General features: G+C 28.2%; 3 protein-coding genes across 3 annotated transcripts; 1 reads left to right on the forward strand and 2 right to left on the reverse strand.

The window, feature by feature from the left end:
• Positions 1-605: 605 nt before the first annotated feature.
• Positions 606-2,661, reverse strand: LOC112595941 (telomere length and silencing protein 1 homolog). Its single transcript, XM_025341352.1, has 7 exons — positions 2,539-2,661; positions 2,145-2,240; positions 1,949-2,063; positions 1,554-1,702; positions 1,267-1,485; positions 878-1,011; positions 606-803 (listed from the first exon to the last, which is right to left on the reverse strand). The coding sequence occupies exons 1-7, from the start codon at positions 2,607-2,609 to the stop codon at positions 637-639; spliced, it is 951 nt and encodes a 316-aa protein (XP_025197137.1). The 5' UTR covers positions 2,610-2,661; the 3' UTR covers positions 606-636.
• A 1,187-nt stretch (positions 2,662-3,848) lies between these two features.
• On the forward strand, positions 3,849-10,539 carry LOC112595942 (E3 ubiquitin-protein ligase NRDP1). Its single transcript, XM_025341354.1, has 6 exons — positions 3,849-3,938; positions 4,068-4,210; positions 5,180-5,336; positions 5,622-5,753; positions 9,982-10,137; positions 10,203-10,539. The coding sequence occupies exons 1-6, from the start codon at positions 3,849-3,851 to the stop codon at positions 10,470-10,472; spliced, it is 948 nt and encodes a 315-aa protein (XP_025197139.1). The 3' UTR covers positions 10,473-10,539.
• A 3,000-nt stretch (positions 10,540-13,539) lies between these two features.
• On the reverse strand, positions 13,540-21,335 carry LOC112595944 (vitamin K-dependent gamma-carboxylase). The gene is made up of 9 exons (XM_025341355.1): positions 21,191-21,335; positions 19,415-19,570; positions 18,620-18,785; positions 18,327-18,518; positions 18,012-18,175; positions 16,865-17,091; positions 15,952-16,083; positions 14,934-15,243; positions 13,540-14,333 (listed from the first exon to the last, which is right to left on the reverse strand). Exons 1-9 carry the CDS (start codon positions 21,333-21,335, stop codon positions 13,927-13,929), a joined length of 1,899 nt encoding a protein of 632 aa, XP_025197140.1. The 3' UTR covers positions 13,540-13,926.
• Positions 21,336-24,708: the final 3,373 nt, after the last annotated feature.

Consider the following 24,708-nt stretch of genomic DNA (forward strand, 5'->3'; position numbering starts at 1 on the left):
CCATTAGCCATTAGGTAGTCCCCTAGATTTATTCCGTACACACAACACAGTATCATAATTTATAACATAATATTCGGTTTTCATTTAATTGTTAGACTGAGTTTTACATTTATATTTTTTTCAAATGTTTTAAATTTTGATTCTGAATAGAGCAATAAATCTGTTGATTTTTCAATACTGTGCATTTCTAATTCCAATATCAACAATTTACTTAGCATATTGTATCAATAATAATCAAATAAATTACTTTAGCAGCAATATGAAAGAATTACAAAATATTCTTAGTAATATAGGCTAACAGACCATCTTTTCTCAGAATCGTGTTTTGTAAGCTTCAGTTTATCATTGAATTAATATTTACTTAATATATTATAATGACTTATAATCTACTGTACATCAAAGCAGTTACTTATTTTCCTCACTTTTTTCATAAGCACAATAGCTGAATACCTATATTATGTGTGTTAATGAATTTTTTTTTGCCAACAATTATTTTTTATTCTAATACAATCTGTATAAAATACTAGTTTAATTTGTGTATTTTAATATTTTTTAATAATTTTTATAAACAACATAATATACATATATATAAAACACATAAAACATATCAGTATACTATTATTTATAGTAAAAAACTTAATATCTACGGAACTGTTTTTTGAATCTTTCATAATGGAAATCGTCAGTTGCATTATCTTTTTTTTTTCTTTTATCAATATTTTTTTCATCAGAATGATCTTGTTTGATTGCAGGTTGTTGCTTATAATTTTTTTTCCCATCTGGTCCTGTTATCTCAATATTAACTAGAATTGAATAACAGGGAAAATTAAAAGTAAGCCTAACATTCAAAACAAAAAATTATGTTAATTTAACTTACATCTATTATGTTGTACAAAATTAACTGCCATGTTTGTAGGAACAAATTGTGATGGACCATCTTTTTTATTACGCTTGTCACGAATTAATTTCATTTTAGCTTCTTCTGTTGCTTCAATATTTTTTATTTTTGCACTAGTAATCAAAGAATATTATAAAATATAAAATTTATTAATTGTCAAATTTTTTTTTTTTATCAACTGAATTGTACAGTTACATCCACAATTATTTATTTTTTTAAATTAACTAAAATTCTAGTTTTAAATTTTTCATTTGTTTGATATACTTTTTAAACCTTTTGATCAACCTAGTAAATAGCAATACACTACTTGTATCCCACTCTAGTGAATAAGAACATTTTTTCCCCAAATTTGAATAAAGATAACTTACTCAATTCCTAAATCTACTTCAGGAATACCGCTTAACATTTGATTTGATAACATTTCTTCAGATCTGTGAGTCGTTGAGTTTCGTAAATGTGATGGAACAGCTTGTAAAGCTGCTAATTCTGGTGGACAATAATTTGATTTATTGAGACTGGCATTATCATCATCTATATCAACTGTTCGCCCAGTTCGTACAGCCACTTGTTCATCAATATATTTCATCCTAAAATTATGTTTTTATTTATTGTACATGTATATATTATTAAAAATAATATTGAATAATATTTTTACATTTCTTCGTCTTCATCTCGTTTATTAGTTTCAGCTGAAAATTGTGTTCCTATTCCAGTATCATAAGCATCATCTACTTGAGTTACTTGACCAGTTTTTAAAGCATCCATATTTATTAATCCACCAGTTTTTACTTTAAATGGATCAACCTAAGTTAAATTTAAATAGTAAATTAATAAGTGATTATAATATAATAATATGTGGAGTCGAGCAGAATCTGAATATGTATCTTTTTTCAGATTGTAAATGTTCAATATCTAATAATTATTTTATCATACTTTATTTTTGACTATTGTGATGTGGTAACAGTTAACAAAGTTTAAATAAATATTTTAAGTTTACGCAGTAAGTCATCTTTATATTTAAAAAAAATAATTACAAATTTTATACTTTACCATCAATTTTTCTTCTTCTTGAGTAAGTTTTTCTCCTAATGCAAGGCTAATGATATTAACACCATTGGGCCTGTCTCTTAATTTTTGCATAGTTTTCATTTCTTCAAGTTTACCACTAAACATTTGAAAATTAATCATGATACTAACAGCATTGGTTAATTAAATATGTTTTTCGCAATAAATAATTTAAGCTTACAATATATCCACATCATCTTCTTGTTCATCATCATCTATTCTTTTCCTTAATGATCGTCCTTTTGATTTTTTTTTTAGCAGAACTGGAGATTTTGAACTGAAAATGTTAGTGTAAAATTAAATATTATATATTTAGTTGGTTATGTGATTATATTTTAGACTAGTTGGGTAATTATTTTGTTATAGCATTGATTCAATTAATTTCTATACCGATATTTGATACTGTAAACAGTTCAAATCTAATATTTCTTTCAAATTTATGAACTATTTTTTTTTACACAAAATATGAATATAGATATTTGCTAAACTTTTCTTTTAAATCTTCAGTAATTTTGCTTGGTAAACAAAAATAGTTCATACACAAGAAAATTAATATACAGATCAAATTAACTAACGTATTTGTATCCTGTAAAGAAACTTCGACATCTTTTTGTGCTTTAATAGTTTCATTATTTGTTTCCATCATGATCTATTAAAATTTAAAATAGGTACGTTTGTTTTGTTTTAAATAAAGTTAAACATAGAAAATATAATTACTTAAATTAAAAATTAAAATATAACGAGGAATAATTTTGTATCAAAAAATGAATTAAATAAAAAAATAAACATTAATATTTAATTTTTATAATACATCCAATCACACTTCAGGCTCAACATTTAAGAATAGGTATCTACTACTTATTACTATTTACTTAATACTTATGTCCTATAGCCTTTAAGTATCTTAAAAATTGTGTTCGGGCTTTACTTTACAATTTTCTTATCAAGTATAAGTTTGCTTTTATACCAAAATATCGGTTAAAGATATTTAACCATGATTAGATTATATCAATTATTATAGACCATTGAACTTTATATAATAACATATTATAATCATAATATTATAAATATTACATCGTTATAGAGTTCAATCGTTCAATGGCTAATACTATCATAGGCCTAAAGTTACACTCAAAACAATCATTTTTATTTTTTATGAAATTACGAAAAACAAGAAAAAAAAATTAAAGCATGATTTAAAATTATATCACAGATACCGACGATTCACGATACGCTACACAGACATGAGACAAGTCATACAGTGCCACAGTGGTGACTTCAGTTTTGAAATTAATGCATTGATTTATTTTTAGAATTAATTGGGTTTATTCTAAAATTTAGAACAATTAGAAAATAAATATTATTTAATAATTAAAAAGAAAGTTTTTATTTTTAACGTCATTATTTGAAAGGAGTTCCTATAGAATCAGAAATTCTTTCGACGAGACATATGTATTACAAATATCTTAAAAAAAATACCACAATACTTAATACTATTATAATAGACAATAGTGTTTACTATTTATTATTATAATATGGCTCTTTATTAACTATCTGTAACTTGTCTACTGTAATTAAAAAAAAAATTATTTTGTTTGTTGTTAGTTTGGTACCTATATTCAGTATCGTCGTCGCGGGCGAAACTGTTTCGCTCCGAAATCTGATAATATTATTTTTTAATGATAACGACATTTGAACAATTAAATAAAAATAAAAACAAGTATGAACTATGAAGTGATAATAATTTGAATATTGGTTATTGATGTATTAATAATATTTTATTCACAGTTTTTCTTGTTTTACGGGTATTTTAAAACACGGTGAAAACGAAACAGTAATCAATTGATGTTGAATAAGTCTATAGTCTTAAATTCCATGTACAGCTATGGGTTATGATATCGTCCGTTTTGTTGGAGAAGTAGATGAAGAGCTTCTTTGTCCCATATGTACTGGAGTACTACAGGACCCAGTCCAAGTAAAATTTATATATATGCCTTCACCAAGTATTTTTATTAATCATTTTAAACTTATGTTATGAAAGGAGTGAAGTTTATATTTTTGGTATATCACCATACAATGTATTATTTACTGTTTGCTTTTTCAGGCTCCTGCATGTGAACACGCATTTTGCAAAGGTTGTATACTCGAATGGCTGTTAAGACAATCCACATGTCCAGTTGACAGACTTTCCGTTAATGTTCTTCAGTTGCGACCGGTACCACGAATTTTAAAAAATCTACTAAACAGGTTGGTGAATATTGTTCTTCAATCAATACGACTTATATGTAAAAACATGATTATATTTTTAATTTGGTGTAACTAAAATATTTTGATTAAGTCCTTGTGGTAAAATGTATTATAATCCTAAAAAAAAGAAAGAAATTATCTTTATTTTCACTTTAATTTAATTAACATTTAGGTAGTGATTATTTTATCATTGAATGTTCATTATTTCAAATTCCATTTTGCTTTTTTTTTTTTTATTTAATTTTAAATCATTACAAAATATAATTTGAAGTGTTTCGGTAAATTCAAATATTTCGAGTTCAGTGAATACATTACGCACATGAAAAGTAAATAATTTAGTTATGTATTAGGAGTAGATAGATCCTCATTTGCTATTTTCATGATATCTGAAGTAGGGCTATTAAATTAATAATTTGTAATGGAAAATGGGAAATGAAGGAGAAAGTCATTACAGGATTTTTAAAACCGATATTCAAAAGTTAATTTTACTTAATAGAGTAAGTAAATTAATATGATAATTAATTAGTTTTGAATAAAAATTATAAATTAATTTAAGCTTGTCTGTCAGTCAACGGGGTCAGGTTCTATAAAAAAGTACTGGATTGTAGTCATGTAATGGACAAATGATTGATAATCTGCATAACAAATGATTCACATTTCAGAAACTTTTTCTAATTATTAACAGTCCATTTTGGTGTTTAGATTCCAAATAACAACTACATATTCAAACTACACAAATTAATAATAAGGAATCTTATGGAAATAGATTGCTTGAAATATATTGAAATTTTAAACATAAACTCTAGGGTTTTCAAAGTCATTTTAACTGTTGTGTAAATGTGACTATTTTGATTATTGAGCTCAATACTTCTATAAATAAAAATATATTTTTTGCATTTTTGTGGTTGTATTGGTGGAAGTAAAATTATACACTCATATTATTATAATTGTTATGTTAAATTTATTTAGGTTATATATTATTTGTGAAAATTCAAATTATGGATGCCAAAGTGTTGTCAAATTGGATACATTAGACTCTCATTTATCCGAATGCGAATATAATCCTAAAAGACCATTTCCTTGTGAACAAGGATGCGGTTTAATCATACCAAAAGATGAACATAAGGTCTGTATTTAACATGATAATACAATAGATTAAAAAAATTACATAATAGATACACAACACCAATGCAATTATTTATTGCTATTGATTCATTTGTGATACATGATGGTAGATTGGGTTATGCCCTTTCCCTTTGTGGATGTCCACTTATAATGGTGTTATTAAGTCAAGTTTAAACAATAGATAAAATGATACATAAATTATTGCATTGGCTGTTAAATTTAATTTATGATTTGATTACTAATGTGTAACATTTTGATTCAATGAAATATTTTAAAAATTAAATAGGATCATAACTGTGTAAAAGAACTGCGAGAATTAGTACAAAAGCAACAACAAAAAATAAATGAAATGCATCAAGACATGGCTACGTATAGATATGAAATGACTGGAATCAAAGATGAAATGAGAATTTTGAAGGTAAAATGTTTATTTCTATTACATTAAAAATAATATTTCCTATAAACTATTTCTATTTTGTACTAGTTCAAAATCTTAAAATAATTTATCTTGTTTAATTTTAATGTAATATATTATGAATAGAGTACTAAAGATTTAATAGGTGTATGTAACTAAGATTTATTAAATTAAATCAATCAGTCATAAAAAAAACAAAAAACTTATTCTTTTCCCTGATAAAAATGAGGTTTATTTTTAAATAGTGAAAAATAATATTGTACAATTTAATTTTTCTCATTTAGTAGATTTGTATTGTTTTTACATAGTATAAAAATTATTTTATATTATTAAACTATGTTTACTTCTAGATTTGAGTTAATAAATTTCTATATTATTTGGCGAGTTAGTTTGTTTAAATATAACTTTATTTTATGATGATTATTTGACATATTTTTACTCAAAAGTTGGAAGTAAATATTTATTTTTATTTTCAATCAATGTTATGATTTATCAACTCACTCATAAAATTTGTTGACAGTGAAAGTATTTCAAATTTCCAATATTTTTCATAAATATTAGTCAATTTAATTAAAATTTATAAATTTAAATTATAGTCATTGTAATGTATAAAACATAGGTGAAAAAAATGTTCATAATAGTAAAAAAAAAAAAAAAAAATACAAAACAAAACAAATTTAACAGTACATTTTATAAATAGGCATACCTTAAAAACTTATATTATATAGCTTTTAAATTGTATAATATGCATGATTATAAATACTTTATCTAATTTAATCTTAGTGTAATTGCATAGAATAGGAACGAGCATTTGGGTTATGCACAGGCATTGAATTAGGTTTAGATATACTCCATTCATACCATACTTTTGAAGCATCACTAAGGCGCCAAAAATGCACTTTCAACTGCTCATCTTTCTTTAATGTTACACTGCTTTTAATTGGGATATAAGCTGGATACCAACTGAACATGCCCGTGCTAAATGTTGAAGGTTCAATACTAATGTTTATATCCTTGTATAAGACTGCTTTGAAATATCCAGCAAATCCATGTAAAATGCAATCTTGTTTTATGTCAAACGTCAGTGTTGTGTATCTGTTATTGTTTCTTTCTAAATCACATCTTGGGTGTTCAAAAGTGAACAATGGCTGTGAAGGGGATATAATATACATGTTGCGCATATTAACAACATATATTTGTTCGGCATTTTCATGCTGGTTGTCCATAGATGTATTAGATTTAAACATCTTCATATTATTAAACAGAGTTTGAGATTGTAGTGGGCTTAAATAAGATGTGTATGATGAGGGAATACAAACACCATCTTTTTTCAAAAACTTCTGTGCTCCATCTAAACATTCAGGTGAAAGTTCATTGTCACCAAACGAACCCAATAATTCAGATACAAGTATATCACATTTTTCTTCAAATTTCCATGTTCTCATATCTGCACAGACTACTGTAACTAAATTGTGCCAATAATTGTCATTGTTATAATTCAACACATGTAATGCGTTCTCATTTTTTTCAACCGCATAAACTTTTATAGCAACTTTAGATTTCTCAGATGCATTTAGACTAGCATTTACTAGAGGCCCTCTGCCAGCGCCTACTACACACACCGTCAACACTTCAGTACTACCGCTTTTAACTTTGTCTGTTAATGCTTTGGTTATAGCCTTTTCATACTGTTGATATTTAATTGGATCTTGTTCAAACACAGCATAAACATTGTTATCTAAGTCGTTGATTAATGGCTGTAATGGCACTTGTAACAAATCTTCATATGCATAAGAATAACTATAAAGCTTATCAGACTTGTTGTTGTCATGAATAAAAGACAAATATTCGAAATATGGTTTCATGTTTTGATCAGGCTCACCACTTATAAAGATACAGGCATCTAAATCGAATAACTTGTTGATAAAAACTTGGTGAGGACGAGAAAGTACAGGATAACCTGCTTTGTTGGTCAGAAATATGGAAGTAGGCGCTATAACTGCCTTGATAGGTTCACCCAGCCAACGATCAAGTTCTTGTTGGTCAGGCAAGTCAACACTGAGTTCTAATGCCAAGCATACTGATCTATGATAGTCACATGCAGCGCTGAATGCTGACCACAACTTCCAAGTATTTATTGCACTGCTGCTGATATTGTTATCATTGTCACCACACATTCCATTATTATCACCACCACCACCGCACGTCATAGGCACTCGTACATAAAAGTTGATGAATACATTGTCATAGAGCGCAACATTGACTAGACGAACCAGGTTAGGGATGCAGCCGTCGAGTGGCAGCTGGAACATAATTGCCGACACATTCAGGTATGATGCATACGAAACCTCTTGTCGAAATAGCTCGGCGTCCCGATCCCTAGCGCCACTGTCTGCTGAATCCAAATTCAGGTGCTCCGACAATTTCACCACTACCTGGTTCCATGTCTCCGCCTGTAGAATCACGTCAGCCCTGCTCACTAATGCAGACCGGTCCAATGTCGTAGCGTCAGGCGTTAGTTTTGCGTGCACTAGTGGTATGCATGCGTATGAGTAGCCCCAGTTAGTTAGCTGTTGTATACACGCTACTAAGTCTGGTACTGATGTGAAATCGAAACCGAATTTTATTTGCTTCTTGGACGTTGTCGTCATCGCAATGGTAGGCTAAAAATGGTGGCTACAACTGTTGTCGTTATTTTAATAATATTAATGTCACGATACCTAAAGAGTAATAGCTTCCGGTTTCAATGTTTGTTTTGCACTCCAGCGACTAGCAGTCCTCACAGTCTTGCTTACAATTTTATTGTTGTTGAGTATTCAAAGTCTTGTATATTGGAATTTATATTTTATTATGTGTTAGTCGGCATTGTTGTTTTCGTTTCGAACACGTTGTTATCATAACGTATGGTCGGTGTATTCCGGTTAAAATTAAAAAGGTCCTCTTATCACTTTTCATCGACAGTGCTACTTCTTGGTGCACGATTTACTAACGTATGAATACAATATGATGTTTGCCCATTTTAAATTTTATGTTCCCATCGTATTTTTTCACTCATAACTACGATATTTAAAATTTATAATAATTATTAATCATAATATATAATAATTGAATTCTATGTTATATAAAATAGCAACAAATTTATAAAATATTTTATATTTTGATTCGTTTTTCGTTCCATACTTCCATTGGCCATGGATACAAATGATACAATGTTAAAATAAATATATTTATTATTTACATTTATTTCTATTTAAAGGAAATAAAAAAAATACTAACCATATTATATTTTAAATAAATTAAATTTTACTCGTCTATTTTGATCTATTTTGTTAGTAATTTTTTTTAGATATTAGATAATATTATATATTGACATTTGGCTCTTTAAACGTTTTCGTAATTCTGTTTTAAGAATTTTTGTTTAATTTATTGTAATAAAGGAAAAACCGATGAACTGGTAGTCTAATCCATTTTTATTTTTACACAAAATGAGAATGATTGCTCAAATTGAATACTATTTAAAAAAAAAAACTCAAAAAAAAAAAAAAGAGTTGTAAATCTCTATTATATAATATAAACAATAGCTGTAAACAAAATCAATTGTACACTTTAGTAGTTGGCTATAATCGATTAAAAAAATAATAATCGTGTTTTAAATATTGAAAATAACGTGTGGTTTCAGTTTATCTTTAGAAGAATTTATAATTGTTAGTATTTGATTGACATAATGGCTAATTAGCATTTTAGTAATTTAATAAATTAGGTACTGGTCAATAATATTATGTTTAAACAAATAAAACACGATTAATAAATCTATAGATTAATCTGTGCTTATTTTTTTTTATCCTTAATTACTGAAAACCTTATTTTTATCGATTTATGGTCAATAAATAAACAAATGACTCATTGAAACCCATTTATATAAAAATTCTGTTACTTAAAAAAATATTTGAACTCATATAATTATTTCATATTTTTTTATCATAAAAATATGATTTAGTTGTAACACTTGTAACTAACTACTTTAATAATCAGCCAGACGTCAGTGTGAGTAAAGTACTATGTTGAGCAAGTTGTGTACAACAATCTTTTACTTATTATATTTTCCTATACAATTAATAGTTAAAATATGGCACTTTCTAAAGGTTATTCATTTTGTTTGTTTTGTTTAAAAAGAAAAAAATAGAAGGTAGAATGTTTGGTTCATTGAATTTAAATTTTTTATTCTATACAGGGTTATGTGCGAGCCTTACGTGTTTGCAATCCAAGTGTAAGGGCTGTAACTGATGAGTTGGAAAGAGATGAAATCGAGCGCTGGTCAAGTTCACTTCCTCAAGCTAGAGTTACTCGCTGGGGAGGAATGATTTCTACGCCCGACGAATACCTTCAAGTATGTAACAATATTTAATTTATATTGTGTTTCAATTTTTAAAAATGTTCTTTTTGTTTTTTTAGAATAACATAAAACAAGCACTTATTGAAAGTGGTTGTCCTGCTCACATCCTAGATGATCTCGTTAAAAACTGCCATGAACGAAATTGGCCATCCGGACTATCAAGTCTAGAAACTAGACAACACAATAGAAGACACTATGACCGATATAACTGCAAGCGTATACCTGGAAAACAAGCTGTCATTGTTTTGCCTTGTGATAATATTATGGTTAGTGATGACATGATGTCTGAACCGGGTCTCATCATGATTTTTGCTCACGGAATCGAATAAATTATATGTGTGTATTGTTTTTGGTAATGTTAACATCTAATATATTTTTTTTAATCCCATTTTGTTATTTTTTAATATCTATGGTTGACCATGAACCATTGTGATAAATTATATATTTCATGAATTTATTCAAATCACTCATCTTTTTTTATCATTGTAATTTAAAAAAAAAATTATCATTTGTTTTTTAACATTGCAATTTTAGAACACCATTTTTTGTACGATCAATAAAAAATTATAATGAGCTTATTACACAACAAATAACTATACAAAAGCCAAACATAAATTCTTTTACTTCAATATTCTTTAAATGTGATTGCTATGTATCATGTATAGATACAATGACATTTAAATTTTAACAAAAAATTTCAACTCGCTAACTATAATAAAACATAATTTTATTAAGTAATTTAAATTTAACATTTTATATTTTTATCTTAAATGTATGTTTTATCATAAACTATTTAAACTGTGAGGTTTGTTTGTTCATCATTGTAATATATATACGTATCTAAACAATTATAGTTATTATAAAATAGTCAGTATGTGTTTTTAATGTTATATTATATAGTCATAATGAATTTATTGTTTTATATGTATATATAATAATTTTTATGTTTAATATTAAGTCAATTATACGATAATTAATCATTATATTAAGTATTGCTTTAGTGATATGATATACAAAATATTTTCTAGAGTACTTCAAACTGTTTTGTGTAATGTATAATTTGTTATCTTATTAATGTGTATTTTTATTATTATTATTATTATTATTATTATTATTATTATTATTATTACTCTTAGAATTCTATAACAAATTTAAACTAAAGTTAAAAATAAAATACTTTTAATTTTTTTTAACATTAGAGATAGTTTTATACCTACTTATTTTAAGTAACTCATAGCATCCAACTTCTTGTTTTGAATTTTCTGTTCAATGGTTAGTAAATTATTATTGTTAAAATTATGATTTGATATATACTTTGAATATTCTTTATTTCTTAACTCGTAGTCAAAACTATAATATTTTTTAATAAAATTCGGAGATAAAATTAAATAAATTGTGTTTAACTATGGTATTGAGTCTTAAAAAATAATAGTACGTCATAAGTTACTTTTCGTTTCAAGTCGAGGACATACTCATACTTATACGCTTTACAGGCATATTACATTTTTTTTTCCTAAGTACCCCTACTTACTCGCTCTATTGATCTACGCACGACAATTTTACAAGAGACCAGATCGGTAAAATAAATATTTTTGTTTTATTATCGATACATAATAATATATGAGACGGTAGATGTCGAGTATAAAATCTGTATATCACATTAATTACATTGTCTACTCCGTCATTTGCAGTTTTTGGCGAGTTTTTATCAGCTCGACCACGGACTGCTGTTGTTGATTTGCTGTGACACGTTCACGGTCAAGGGAGGCACGCCATTACGAACCGAGAGGTTGTACTCGTAATACGTGAACGAGTCTTGGAGAGATGACTGTCGGTCTTCGGCGGCGGCGACGACGTGTGATCTGCGATCACATTATATTATATATTTATATACGACTTCTCGAGCATGATTTGGCTGGAGATGATAACTCAAATTGAGTGTAAAATTTTACTAAACATTACTCAATCGTTGAATTAAAATTATCTACACTTAAGCTAAAGTTATAGCTTTCTCTTTTAAAATAGAATCATTGACCGGTAAATTTAATTTTTAGCTTGTTGAAACCATCGTAGCCTAATAAAGATTCTTCTGCATCGAAAATTTTTCCATTTCGTTTCTGTTTTCGAGAAAAAAGCAAAGTTTGTTCTCCATAACTTCCTTACGATTTTTAAAATTTTGTTGAACGTTGGCTGTGGAATTTTCAGAGCTAATGCGGCTTTTTTTTTGAGAACATTTCTCTAATTTATCAAAACGAACCATTAAATCAAATTTTTCTTTTATTATTAAATCTTCATGTTTGCTCGACATTTTAGAAAAATATTTGATCACGAACTATGTATCTATACAAAATAACTGAATAACGTGGTGTTTAACGAAATATTATTATATTCTGAAAAGTTCAAAAATAAAACTGGTCTTGTAAATTTATCATTTTGAAATACTATACAAATAGTAAAAACTATAAGAATGTTCATAAAAGTGATTTAATTATTCGGCTCTTGGTGATTCTAATAAAAGGTTAATTTAACATTAGTAGGTAGCATAAGATTTGGTTTGGGACTTTCATTTTTGATTCCAATAAATGGTTGATTCTATAAACCAGTGATTACATCAAGTGGAACTCACTGTAATTGCATATTCTTAATTGACCAAATGCAAATTTTACAATTTTTTATTGTATTTGAATCTTAGCCCTATTAATAAAAGTTATTGTGTACTCATATAAAATGTAATTTGTATTTTAGACTTTAGTAGGTACATAATTAATATAAGATATTAAATAGAATAACATTATTGTGAATTTAAACATGATAAATTAATAATTATTTTTTTTATTTATTCTTTTGAATAATTAATCAAAAGTCTTTATTTTACACCCTAAATTAATCACGTTTGTTTTTTACATAATATCCAGTCGAAATAAAATAATATATATATTTTTTAGTATTTTTTATCTTTATAACTATTGTTTAAGATTTTTACTTTTTTGAATGACATTATACAATTTTAATTTCAATTTCAAATCAAAATGTTCTTTTGAAATGCCTGTTGTTAACATTCTATTAATTAGAGAAATGTGACTATAATTTTAACGAATTATGCACGAGTGTATAAACACGAGAAACGTTATAGAAGTAACTATATTGTTGAGTTAAAGCACATCATTAAGCTTACCTATTTATCCTTTCAAGGGTTTCAATATCAAAATTGATTCTTGTTGTTCAAGAAATGTGCCAAGTGCTTATTAGGTGTATGCAAGTACCTACGCGTAAAAGCCACTTCTGATTACTTAATTAAATTAACCTAATTGTTTTTTTTTATTAAGTATTTGAGATTTTTAATTTTTGTATTATTTTAAATCATAGGTTAACGACCTCTAAATTATAAGTTGGCGATCCCCAGGTTGAAAGACACTGCCTTAGAGCATCCCTGGCCGCTTAAATCAAAGAGGTATAGTAATACATATTATATTTAAGAACTAAGAAGACAAAATAAACAATACAGCTCTTTAAATTACAGGTACCTATAAAACAGACGTTATTACCATGTGATGATAAAAATGCAATATTTATTTCACTCAACATCTTTAACAAAAAGATATTCATATAATATAAGCGTGCTAGTATACATTATTATTTTTATATAAGTAAATAGGTGTGTGTGTGTGTGTGTGTGCGTATAGTTGGGTTACTGTGCAGCGAAAATAACGCTGAACGAACGTCAGACTATCGAAATGTCAAATAGGATTAGACGCGTACCACGGAAAGTCGCGTTGCGACTGATTAGACAGCCGTACGGAAAAATAAAGCGGAAAACGCGTCTTTAATCGCGTGCAACGCGAACGCGTGACAGGCCTCCGAACAACCACTGGGACGATGGTTGCCGACTACAGCGGACGGAGTCGATACACCTCCGCTGCCGCCACATCCACCACCGCCTCCAATACCGCCTTCACTACCGCCACCGCTGTCCACTGTCGACGCTAACACGTAACACGACGGTGTGGGGCTCACGGTGGTCACGACGTGTCGGCCGGTTACATCCATCGCTTCACCGGACACCAGTCGCACGGTCCTGTCATTGTCTCCGCCACCGATCCGTGATTCTCGTACGGCCACGGCACCTTCGAGCACTGCCAACGTGGTGGTCGTCGTTTCCTGGTCGTCCTCGTCGTTCGTCACCGTCATACCTGTACAGATGGACATGAAACATCAGCCAAAGAAGAAAGTTGCGCTCGTACATAGTTCGGGTTCTACGAAATGGCTATAAATGTGGTTGATTAAGCAGAGGAAACAGTTATCCGTGCGACCTGCTTCTTATGTTGAGTAGAGTACTGCAGGTATTAATATAAGCTACAGCCATTGGCGTGCGCAGACTTCTGAGTCAGGTATGACTAAATTCAATCTTGACCACCCACCCTCCTCCTCGTCAAGATCGCACAAGAAAAAAATTTATAAGGTTTCGAGTTGTATTAATAGTAAGGGATGTGTAACAGTTAATGGACGCGTGGGCTTAAGTCTGTAGAGCTATGTGGTTAAAAAGTGAGTATGGGGTAAGAGTTATTGAAAAGTTAACATTAGTAATGTTGTATTTTTATCATTATTGATTATAATTTATAATATTAAAAAATTAATGATTTTGAAAAAAGTTTAGTATATTACACTTTAGAGATTTTGTGACACTGATTAAAATCAATAAATATGTTTGAATTTTCATTTTGTGATCCAACTTTTTTAGCAACAGTAATATGAAAAAAATACCACATTTCAGGTGATGCTATAATATGTACCTGGAAAATCGGCGAAAAATAGTAGATCATCGTCCGTGTTACGTTTTGCGTCCACTATTAAAGGCCGCCACCAGTCCAAGTGCCGGATCAAAGGAAATAGCCATGGCACAGGTAACCAAGGTGACCAAGGGGCATGCAATAAATCCACATTTGGGTCGACCAGGCGTTGATGGAATCGACCGTTGAGTGACCCCCAGATGTCCATTTGGACAGATATATTATGCCTGTCGGGCATGTTGGCTGCAACGCACTTTGCGAACTGCTTTAACATATCACCGTGCAACATCCACTTGTTGTTGTTCGTCCAGCTCTGTTGTGATATAAGCGTAAATTAATACATAACATTGTTTATTTTACAGATATATATTTTTTTTATTTCTTAGTTAAAACTATTACTGTAGAAATATATTATTATTAAAATATTATTGTTTTAAAACTTTAAGAGTACATATTTTTGCTGCCATTTGATGATGTGTTGAGTACCCCGTTAAACTTCTTTATCAAAATATTCACAGTAAAACATTTCAAAACGATAAACATAAAAATTTTACATTTGTCATTTTTAATTTGATCTAAGAAAAATTCATCACCTTATGCTGCATATTGCCATGTTCCGCACATTCACTTTGTTGGAGATTAAATCATATAATATTATTCATAAATCGATGTTCAGTGAAATCTTTTCGTTAGGGTATTTATGTGTATGGAATTACTTATCTGTATAAATTAGATTAAAAACCATTGAACTAGAAATGTATTAAATATCTGCTGTGACTAAATAATACCTTCTGTATACATTATAAACATAAATAAATGTCCATAATTTTTTCTTAATTTTTTTCCTAGTTATTTTGTAAAATACTGAGAATTTTTTTCTTAAAAATTACAACACTTAAAGTACATATTAGATCTAGTTTTTTACCAGAGGTTATTCTTAACGTTGAAAATTGAATCATTTTTATTGCCCGAAAAGACAATGATAGGCAGAATAAATATAAATATAAGGATATATTATTACGTGTGGATCCAAGAAGAATTGTTCACGACGTACGTGGTCCAATACTTTTACTTCTATCTTTGCCACATCGATGTTGTGTACCATCATGTCCCAAGAATATCCATATAATCCGTTTCGCCATCCGTTGTAACCCTGTATTAAATGTAATGTTATAGTGTTAGTATAGTAAACTTAGAAAACGCTGGACAAATTTTAACGGCACGAAAAATATTTTTATTATCTATCATTAAATGAAAACAATTAATTTAATTTAAAATAAAATTAAGTTACTAATCATAAAAATTTGAAACGTATTACTTCAATACATAATAATTTGTACTTTGAAAAATCAGCTTATTTAAAATAATACAAAATTTACATCAACATATAATATGTATTATGTACTTTAAAATTAATTTTTCACAGTGAATTATTTAAAACAAATTTATTTGTGTTAAATTTGTGTTTGGTACGTCATCTAGAAAATATTGACTACTTTGATATTATAAGATGCTATTTTGTTCTACAATTGTTTTTATTTTGTAATTATTATAATGATCTCCGTTATTCAAGTTAATGTATTCCAAATTTCACATCGATCATATTACTATTAATTATAAAAGTTTATAAAATAAAATAACCCAGTTTTCGAAGTTTGAAATAGGCATTTTTTATTAACACAATTTATTTCAATTGAAATGGACTTTTTACTTCAGTGTTGGTTTTTTTTCAAGTTCATTTTTATATTAATAAAAGTAAAATTTTCGATTAAATTTTAGAGGCTTAAAACCCAGCAACCATGACAAAAGTCAAGATTAAAATCTAAAGTAAAAATGAAAGTTGATGGTTCTAAGTCAAAATAAAGAATAATCATAACTTAAAGGGTAGTTTGATGCGATAAATTTGTTGGTTATTACACTGCGTACTTATATACCTGCGTTAATATATGTGAGTACGGCAAACATAACTGTAGAGCTGTATACACGCACACTCCTGCAACAATGGCGTTTTGTTTGGTCCTCGACGGTGGTTTGTAGTCGACGGGTTTTGATTCAGACTTGTCGTTCCAAATACATTTAACAGCGGCCCGTAATATTTTAGACATCGTTGCCGGTTCGCAAAATACTGGAATCATTGCGGCGCAAACGTATGGAAACATACCTGTGCAAGTATATGCGAATATTATTTTATTTATTGTTATACAAATAAAGTCTGTACAATTCTTTAATAGTAATAATAAACTATTAATACAATCTTAAGATGAGTAGAACGTAAAATTAAATAGGATAGGTATATATCTTTATTATTTTTTTATGAATAACAAAAAGAACACATTAAAGGAATTCCAAATATTGGATAAAACGCGGAAAACCGGAATAGTTGATTTAATAAAGAGACATTTATGAGTGTGAAAAGGAACAACAAATGGCCGGTGAAATACAAAGAATTATACGAGGTGTACCAAAGATAATTTTTGTTGGTATATAGTATAGTCAATAGAGTCAATTTTACCATACATTAAATTATTGGTAAACGTATAGGAAGCTATTTATACAGTTAGCTGAAGAATACAAACGTAGATGAATCAAATAGAGTAATGTAATCGTAAGGATATCTCTTGGATTTAAGTACATAACTTGAAGCTTTTTAAGTTGACGAGAAATCGCTGCTACATTATAGGATTCCGTAGAATGGAACTTACAATGTCTATTTCAATATTGTCCAGATAAATACGTAGTACCGAAAAAACTTAAAAGTGTCGACAATCAATAAATTGTACATGTATATAAATTATTGGTAGGTAATAAGTAATAACGTATGTACGTATTCTTGTGTAATGTACGTATATATAATGTAAACACAGATAAAGCTTTCGCTTACAGATAAGTATGTACTCTACGATATAGACATATAGTTTTATGTATATAAATAATATAATATAATCAATTATTATAAACATAAATATTAACTATAGTATTGATAAAGTGGAGTGTCTTGTTATTATCTATAGTGTAGATTCTACGTGTAGGTATATATGTAAGAAATAAATTGTAAGCGTCGTCCACCTATTTAATACTCGCCTATGGTAAACATGGTAGCGTTCATTCCATGAAAAGCGAGCAGCACGATGATAGTGAACGGTCGAGTAGACCGGAAACACAGTCCAAATCCCGACAACAAGTCGATGAGAAATCCTCCGACGTGCACTATCCAATGATCTATGAATTCGGCTGAGAAAAAGAACCTGTAGTTGTAGTTTTGGTGAAATCAAAATCAATTAATTATACATCATCGTGGTTTAACTATGTACTCAACTTATCGAATCGACCGATAGAGCTGAATAATATCATGTATTAGTTTTTCATGGTATGAATTATACAATTATAGCTATGCACCTGAACAGAGTGAATACGTGATGGTGGCCCAACGACATCATCGAGTAACCCCAAAGCCAATCGGGTTCAAACTTCTTTAAGCCGGCCACGAAGTACATGATAAAAAACTGTAATCTAAGCAGCAAATAGTTCCAACGGGGAACCGAGGATGGTGTGTCCGACGGAATTTTTCGCAGCAACCTGTCCATGGACCTTTAAGGTAATACGGAATTTGGTTTAAACAATAATATTATTACATTATAATTCAATAATATTATGATGTACAAAACAAAATATATTACTACTCTGCTCACCAGTTGTGGTGAGCGTCTGTCACGGAAAAAATCACGATCAGCAGTCCGAACAAATACGAATGGTTGTTCCACAAGCTTTTGTCGGCCAAAAATATGTACCAGTAAGGGATAGCATATATGGCACAACTAATCCGGTAGTGGAAACCTATAGATATACCGAGCACGCCTGTGAAGTACGAGTAACAGAATAAAGTTTTCAAGACAATTATATGGAAAAGTGTTTAGTATTAATATTCAGAATTAGATTAAAAGTTTAAAAAGTCCAGGAAAAAAAATGATCTCGATTTTAAAAATTATAAATTTATTATATTGGCTGTTTATAATGAAATAAAGAATAGCCAAATATTGAGATAATTACATGTAGATACACAAATTTTGAGTGAAATATCGTCTACAACTAATATGGACGATTAAAGTCAATATCAACATGATGAAAATTTTATATTACCACGATAATTGATTATGCAGTCAAAACCATCCAATAAACAATTTCTTATATATTTTTTAACTCGACGATTTTGCTACACTAATACATATACAATATATTTTTTAATGAAGATCTAAGACTAAAATTGCAATATATCTTTTAGAATCAGTTCCTGGGGCAGGTGTCATAACTGCTTTCCGTCAAATGTGTTTCTGTCATTATTAGACACACACACTACACACATACACACACTCATGTACACGCACATAAAATATCTCTCTATTATAATATATACATACATAAATACATACATTTATTACACATTTATTATACGTATTTTTGTAAACACATTTGTATTTGCTACTTACCGGTAAACATTGCCGCATACGCCAGACACATCCATCGGCCGGGCAGTGGTTTGATAAAATCGAACAGTGGAAAATAGCACTTCATAGGTTCCATCCATCGTTTATCGGCCTGGCAGAAACCTCTTTCATCCATCGTGTCGATCATCATCAGTAAGCCTACTCATTACAGTGTTAGAGATCTGCGTGATTACAGGTGTCAGCCATTCATACTGAAGTGGCCTATATTTAGAGCTATTAAATCTCAACGATCGTTTATCGTATACCGTAGTATAGTGTACCGATATAGAACCTCATCGTTTCGAAATTATGTTTTTATGTATGACAGATATCTTGGGCTTATATACTTGTTAGTTATCGTATTACATTTAACACACGTTTTGCGTATCTATATATAGAGGACAATTCACTAAGCATTAAATTCGCCACCATTTTTCTTTAACAATGAGTTTATTTAAATTCTGATTTTTGGTATATTTAAATCACGATTATCGCTACTAAGGTTTCAAAACACTTTCAAAACACGGTGCTTCGCCGTGCCCGTGCGTACATTTCTGCCGCAACGTGACTAGTGAACAAAAGCGCTAATTGAAGTCGACATGGTTTTAACATGTAAAATACCAATGGGAGCAATATTGTATTTTGTGTAAACTTAAAACAGATAAGTATAAATACAACTCAAAGGACTTAGATTATATAGAATTATGTTTTTTATTGAAATAAACTATTATAAATTTCTTTAAATTGATATGTTCTGAGATATTAATGAAACGAGAATACAAAATTCTTACTTAAATAGCTTTTATTTATTGCTTATTAACATTGTTTTTTTTTTTTTTTTAATTTGTTATTTGATTGCTTTTTAATTATCTGAATAGGAACAAAATAAATAGATTACCACGTGGGTGATACAGTCTTCTGTTTATAAAACAAGAACCCCCTTTTCACTATAAACTATTTAGTAGATAATTTATTAACTATAGGTATTTTATAGGCACCTAATTCAAAATTCGAATATGAAGTTTTTCTATTATCAAAATCTTTAATCTAAGAATAATAGTCCTTAAAAATGTTTTCTTACAAAAATATAAAATATATGCAGGCTTGGATCTATTTATTTTATTTTATATTTACAAATTAGAAATGTTGATAGATTTCTATTAATTAATTATATTTTTACATTAACATAGAATAACATCTTTCAGATTCATTATCAGTTATCATGAACCAATCCTTAGTATAAAAAGTTAAATAACTGAAAAAATTAATTGCTTGAATTTTGATTTGGATATATTGACAATTTCAACAAAATGTCTGTTATTTCAGTAAAAAAGAGAGAATTTCATTTGAACAATAAAGAATTTTATCTCCACAGGAAATTCCTTAAGTAATAAAAAAATCTCAAGAACTTTGAAAAAATAGCCTTTAAATTTATTTAAAAATTCCTTGAATAATATCTTAATAAATATAATATTGAAGAAAACAAAGAGTGAGCATTTTTGGTGAGTTATCTTCTTTAACATTTATAATAAATATACAGTTATGCCGTGTACTGGTACTTGATTGTCTGAGAATTTAGTATCTAAATTTAGCATTAACAGTAGTCACTCCATTACTATTGATCAAACTAAAAGCTTTAGGTTTCCGGATTTTACGAAAAGTGCGAATTTACCACGAATTATCAAACAAAATATCAATACATGCGTATGTGTTTAAGTAAACATTTTACATCTGGGTATTATACAATGTATAATTATAATTATTTGGCGTCGAACTCACCGAAAACAATGCGCAACGCTGCCAGGCACTCTCCTTCTTCCGGCTCGAACATATACGATACCAGCCGTTGCCAGGCGGTTGCGACCTTCCGAGGAACATTTTTTCTCAACGATTTCTCAGCTATCGTCTCCGTGTCCGCATCCATCGCTCCGAAGTGTGCGAATGGACCGGCCGGTCACAATACACCGATCGACCGAGAAAATAATTATTAATACGTTATTCATCTTGGAAAACTGACGTGCCGACCGGACGTTTGACGTTTATGTGGTGCGACGTCGTGATGCATGTATATCTAACATAATAATTATAATAATTTATAATATATATTGTTTGTTTTAATTGAACACCATCGCCGAGTGCGCGTCAATTTACAAGCCTGCACGATATCGTATTAATCGCATTTATGTACACGATAATAATAATAAAATAATGGATTATGATGATGTCGATGATAATATTTTATTATGTGTGTACTGTGTCGCACATTATTTACGGTTTAATGCGTCGAGAAACGGAATATTCGTCTGTTACTAATAAACATAACAGGAATAAAAAATTATCATACGATATGTTATTATAATGTATACTAAATTATTTATCTAATTAAATGTGTATTTGAATCGTTTTTTATAAACTATATAATATATTGATGTATATTGTTCAGCAGTTAGGTACCAATCTAGAACTATGACCATAATCGTTTTATGTATACGAGTGGTCCAAAAATATAATATTTAACATACAGCGAATTTTAACTTGAAAATAATTGAATTAAATTTATCAATACGCATAATAAGTCATATAAGTGTACCTATTTAGTTTTGGTTATTTATTTTATAAGTTTCTGACTATTTTTCATTAGCAACTCTACTGAGTGTTATAATAAGTATAATAAGTACCTTGATTATTCTGAGTAGCCGTGAACTAATTTATCGTAATTTATATTACTTTATGATTTACTATATTTATGGAATTCTATAGTAGTAATTATTATCAGGTAGTGATGTAGCATCGACGGAAATAGAGATGTTTCAAACATTACTGCGTTTGTAGTTCGGGCCAGCTGAAATACCTTGTTGGATGAGTCATCATATACTTACTGTTTTTAAGTCACACGATCACACCTCATAGTCTCTTCAGATACTACCATCGCAACTTCGTTACTTACAATCAAAAAGTCATTGAATGACGCAGATAATGGTATTTGACGTTCTAAAAATAATTTTACTACGAACATGAATCTGGTTTGACAGTAATTATTCATGGTGCTGTTGTAGGAAAAGGTCATTTTCCGTTACTTCTTCTAGAAATAAAATATTTTAATTTTTAGTGTGGGTGTAATCAGGGGTGAGTTTGATCATCCTTTATTAGTATTGAGGGAGGAATTTAAATTCAAAATATTGATGAGTAATCATTTATTTCCAAAGTTTTCAATGTTTATTCATATAACATGATTTTTAGGTTGTAAAAGTTTAAAAATATTAAAAAAAAAAAAATAAATGTTCTTAGAAATCTTCTGTAAATGAAATATTTTTCACAAGTATCTCTAATTTATTTAAAAAAATAATTATAATCAATAATGATTTATATACTTGTTTACATGTTCACATAGTAGAATTAAATATTTTTTTTAATAGTATCTATACTACATGTGCATATTATATGATAATAATATTATATTTAAATATATATAAAAGTAATAAAACGGAAAAGCAATCAAAAATAACTCTAAACTCATATTCAGTTTAGTTTGATTTTATGGAAAAAATTTAGTACTGGAATTTTATTTATATTTTATAAGAATTATAAATAAACCATAATATTATTGTTATATTAAAAACACCGTTTATCTTCCTTGATTCATTTTTTTTTTTTATATATATAAAGGCTTTAACAATTAAGTCATTCGTTAGCAGTTGTATTTAAATTAACACTTTTTTTTTTTTTAACAAATATTGAAATGTTATGAATTATTTGTTTAATTGTAAATAATTGTACTACATTATATAAGCTATACATAGATATAATTTTTTTTTAAGTCATTTACGTGAAGTTTTGTCTTATTTTCTTATTTTTACATTTTATTTTTAGAATTGTTTATTAATAACGTACTAAAATGTTCAGAATTTAAATAATCACAGGAGTATCTTTTGAATTTATTATACAATAAGCAAATTTAATCTTTATTTACAAATTAGTATATTATTAAAATTATAAATGTGATGTTACTTAAGAATAATGAAACAAGCAATTACATTTTATGGTTAAATTTATAATTTATAATACGTAACCGCTAATATAATATATCGATATTAAAATAATAAATTTTATTTGTAATAAAAAACTTGCGTGAGAAAATCTTTACTGGTATTAACTTCAAATAGAAGTGTACTTATCTACTATATATTTTGGTCTTCTGATTCATTTTAATTCATATTAAATAACTCCACTAAAATTTATAAAAATAAAAGTTATGAAATAACTTTTTGTATTAAATATATAAATAATTTTCTTTTAAAAATTATAGTATCACACCATATTTTTAATTTAAAAAAAAATTATTACTTTCACTCAGTGAATTAATTTTATCTTAAAAATTATTTTTCCTTTTAAAGTAAAAAACGTTTTTACGACATATCGTTAGTCTTTTGACAGTAGAATTATGTATTTATTTAACATATACACATACATATATATACATATGTATAAATAAATATATTAAACTTGCTAATGTTGGAAAATGTGTGATTTATCTATAATATCTCGCAAATCGATTTGAGAGCTTATTAATTAATCCAGAATTGATATAATGTGTTAGTTACTTATAAATTACGATAAAAAAAAAAACCAATATGTGTAGTCCACTAGAGTCGTTCACAACTTTTCAAAATGATCAAAAACATTTTTGTAATTTGAAAAACAATATATTTTACATTAACCGAATTTTTTATTGTACGCATATTACTTATGTTTGCTTAGGTATTAATTATCATGTTAAAATGTGACAATTAATTTATTAAAAAATAACAAATAAATTATTAATTTACTATAAAAACTATTTTTATATGTAGCTGACAAATTTAATTATTGTCTAGGAACCATCGAAAGAATTTTTTTTTTTTTATTCCGTAGACAGATCCCTTTATCTGTATTTTGCAAAAACACTTAAATTTAAAGAAATAATTTAAAAAACTATGCAGTGTTGTATCCGTAATTTATCATTGTATCATTTTCATGGGCCACGGGTCTGTTACGAAATCCTTTGTCGTCACAAAGCTGATTTCTTTATTCAATTTTTTTTGAATTATATCAGATAGGTATGATATATAACAGGAGTGGCAAAATTGCGGTTTGCGAGCCGCATGCAACTACCGTTATACTCATATGGCTTGCATCTTATTGTAAGATACAAACATTATTACAAAAAAAATATTCTCAATATGAATTTATATATTTAAAGAAGTATAATATCTTATTAAATTCTAATTTGTAGAAAAAATTTACAAAAAAAAAAAAAA

The sequence above is a fragment of the Melanaphis sacchari genome, unplaced genomic scaffold, assembly GCF_002803265.2.
Source record: "Melanaphis sacchari strain LSU unplaced genomic scaffold, SCAv2.0 Contig2_pilon_pilon, whole genome shotgun sequence".
NCBI lineage: Eukaryota > Metazoa > Arthropoda > Insecta > Hemiptera > Aphididae > Melanaphis > Melanaphis sacchari.

What these genes read in the sequence shown, in the direction of transcription:
- LOC112595941 (XM_025341352.1), bottom strand. Translation starts at nt 2,609, where the DNA reads ATGATGGAAACAAATAATGAAACTATTAAAGCACAAAAAGATGTCGAA. An exon ending in GAAGATGATGTGGATATATT is followed by an intron (nt 2,064 to 2,144) that starts GTAAGCTTAAAT and finishes TCAAATGTTTAG; the next exon opens with TGGTAAACTTGAAGAAATGA. An exon ending in GAAGTAGATTTAGGAATTGA is followed by an intron (nt 1,012 to 1,266) that starts GTAAGTTATCTT and finishes TTTGATTACTAG; the next exon opens with TGCAAAAATAAAAAATATTG.
- LOC112595942 (XM_025341354.1), top strand. Translation starts at nt 3,849, where the DNA reads ATGGGTTATGATATCGTCCGTTTTGTTGGAGAAGTAGATGAAGAGCTT. An exon ending in TTAAAAAATCTACTAAACAG is followed by an intron (nt 4,211 to 5,179) that starts GTTGGTGAATAT and finishes AAATTTATTTAG; the next exon opens with GTTATATATTATTTGTGAAA. An exon ending in ATGAAATGAGAATTTTGAAG is followed by an intron (nt 5,754 to 9,981) that starts GTAAAATGTTTA and finishes TATTCTATACAG; the next exon opens with GGTTATGTGCGAGCCTTACG.
- LOC112595944 (XM_025341355.1), bottom strand. Translation starts at nt 21,335, where the DNA reads ATGGATGCGGACACGGAGACGATAGCTGAGAAATCGTTGAGAAAAAAT. An exon ending in AATTCTTCTTGGATCCACAC is followed by an intron (nt 15,244 to 15,951) that starts GTAATAATATAT and finishes ATATCACAACAG; the next exon opens with AGCTGGACGAACAACAACAA. An exon ending in ATTTTTCGCCGATTTTCCAG is followed by an intron (nt 14,334 to 14,933) that starts GTACATATTATA and finishes CCATCTGTACAG; the next exon opens with GTATGACGGTGACGAACGAC.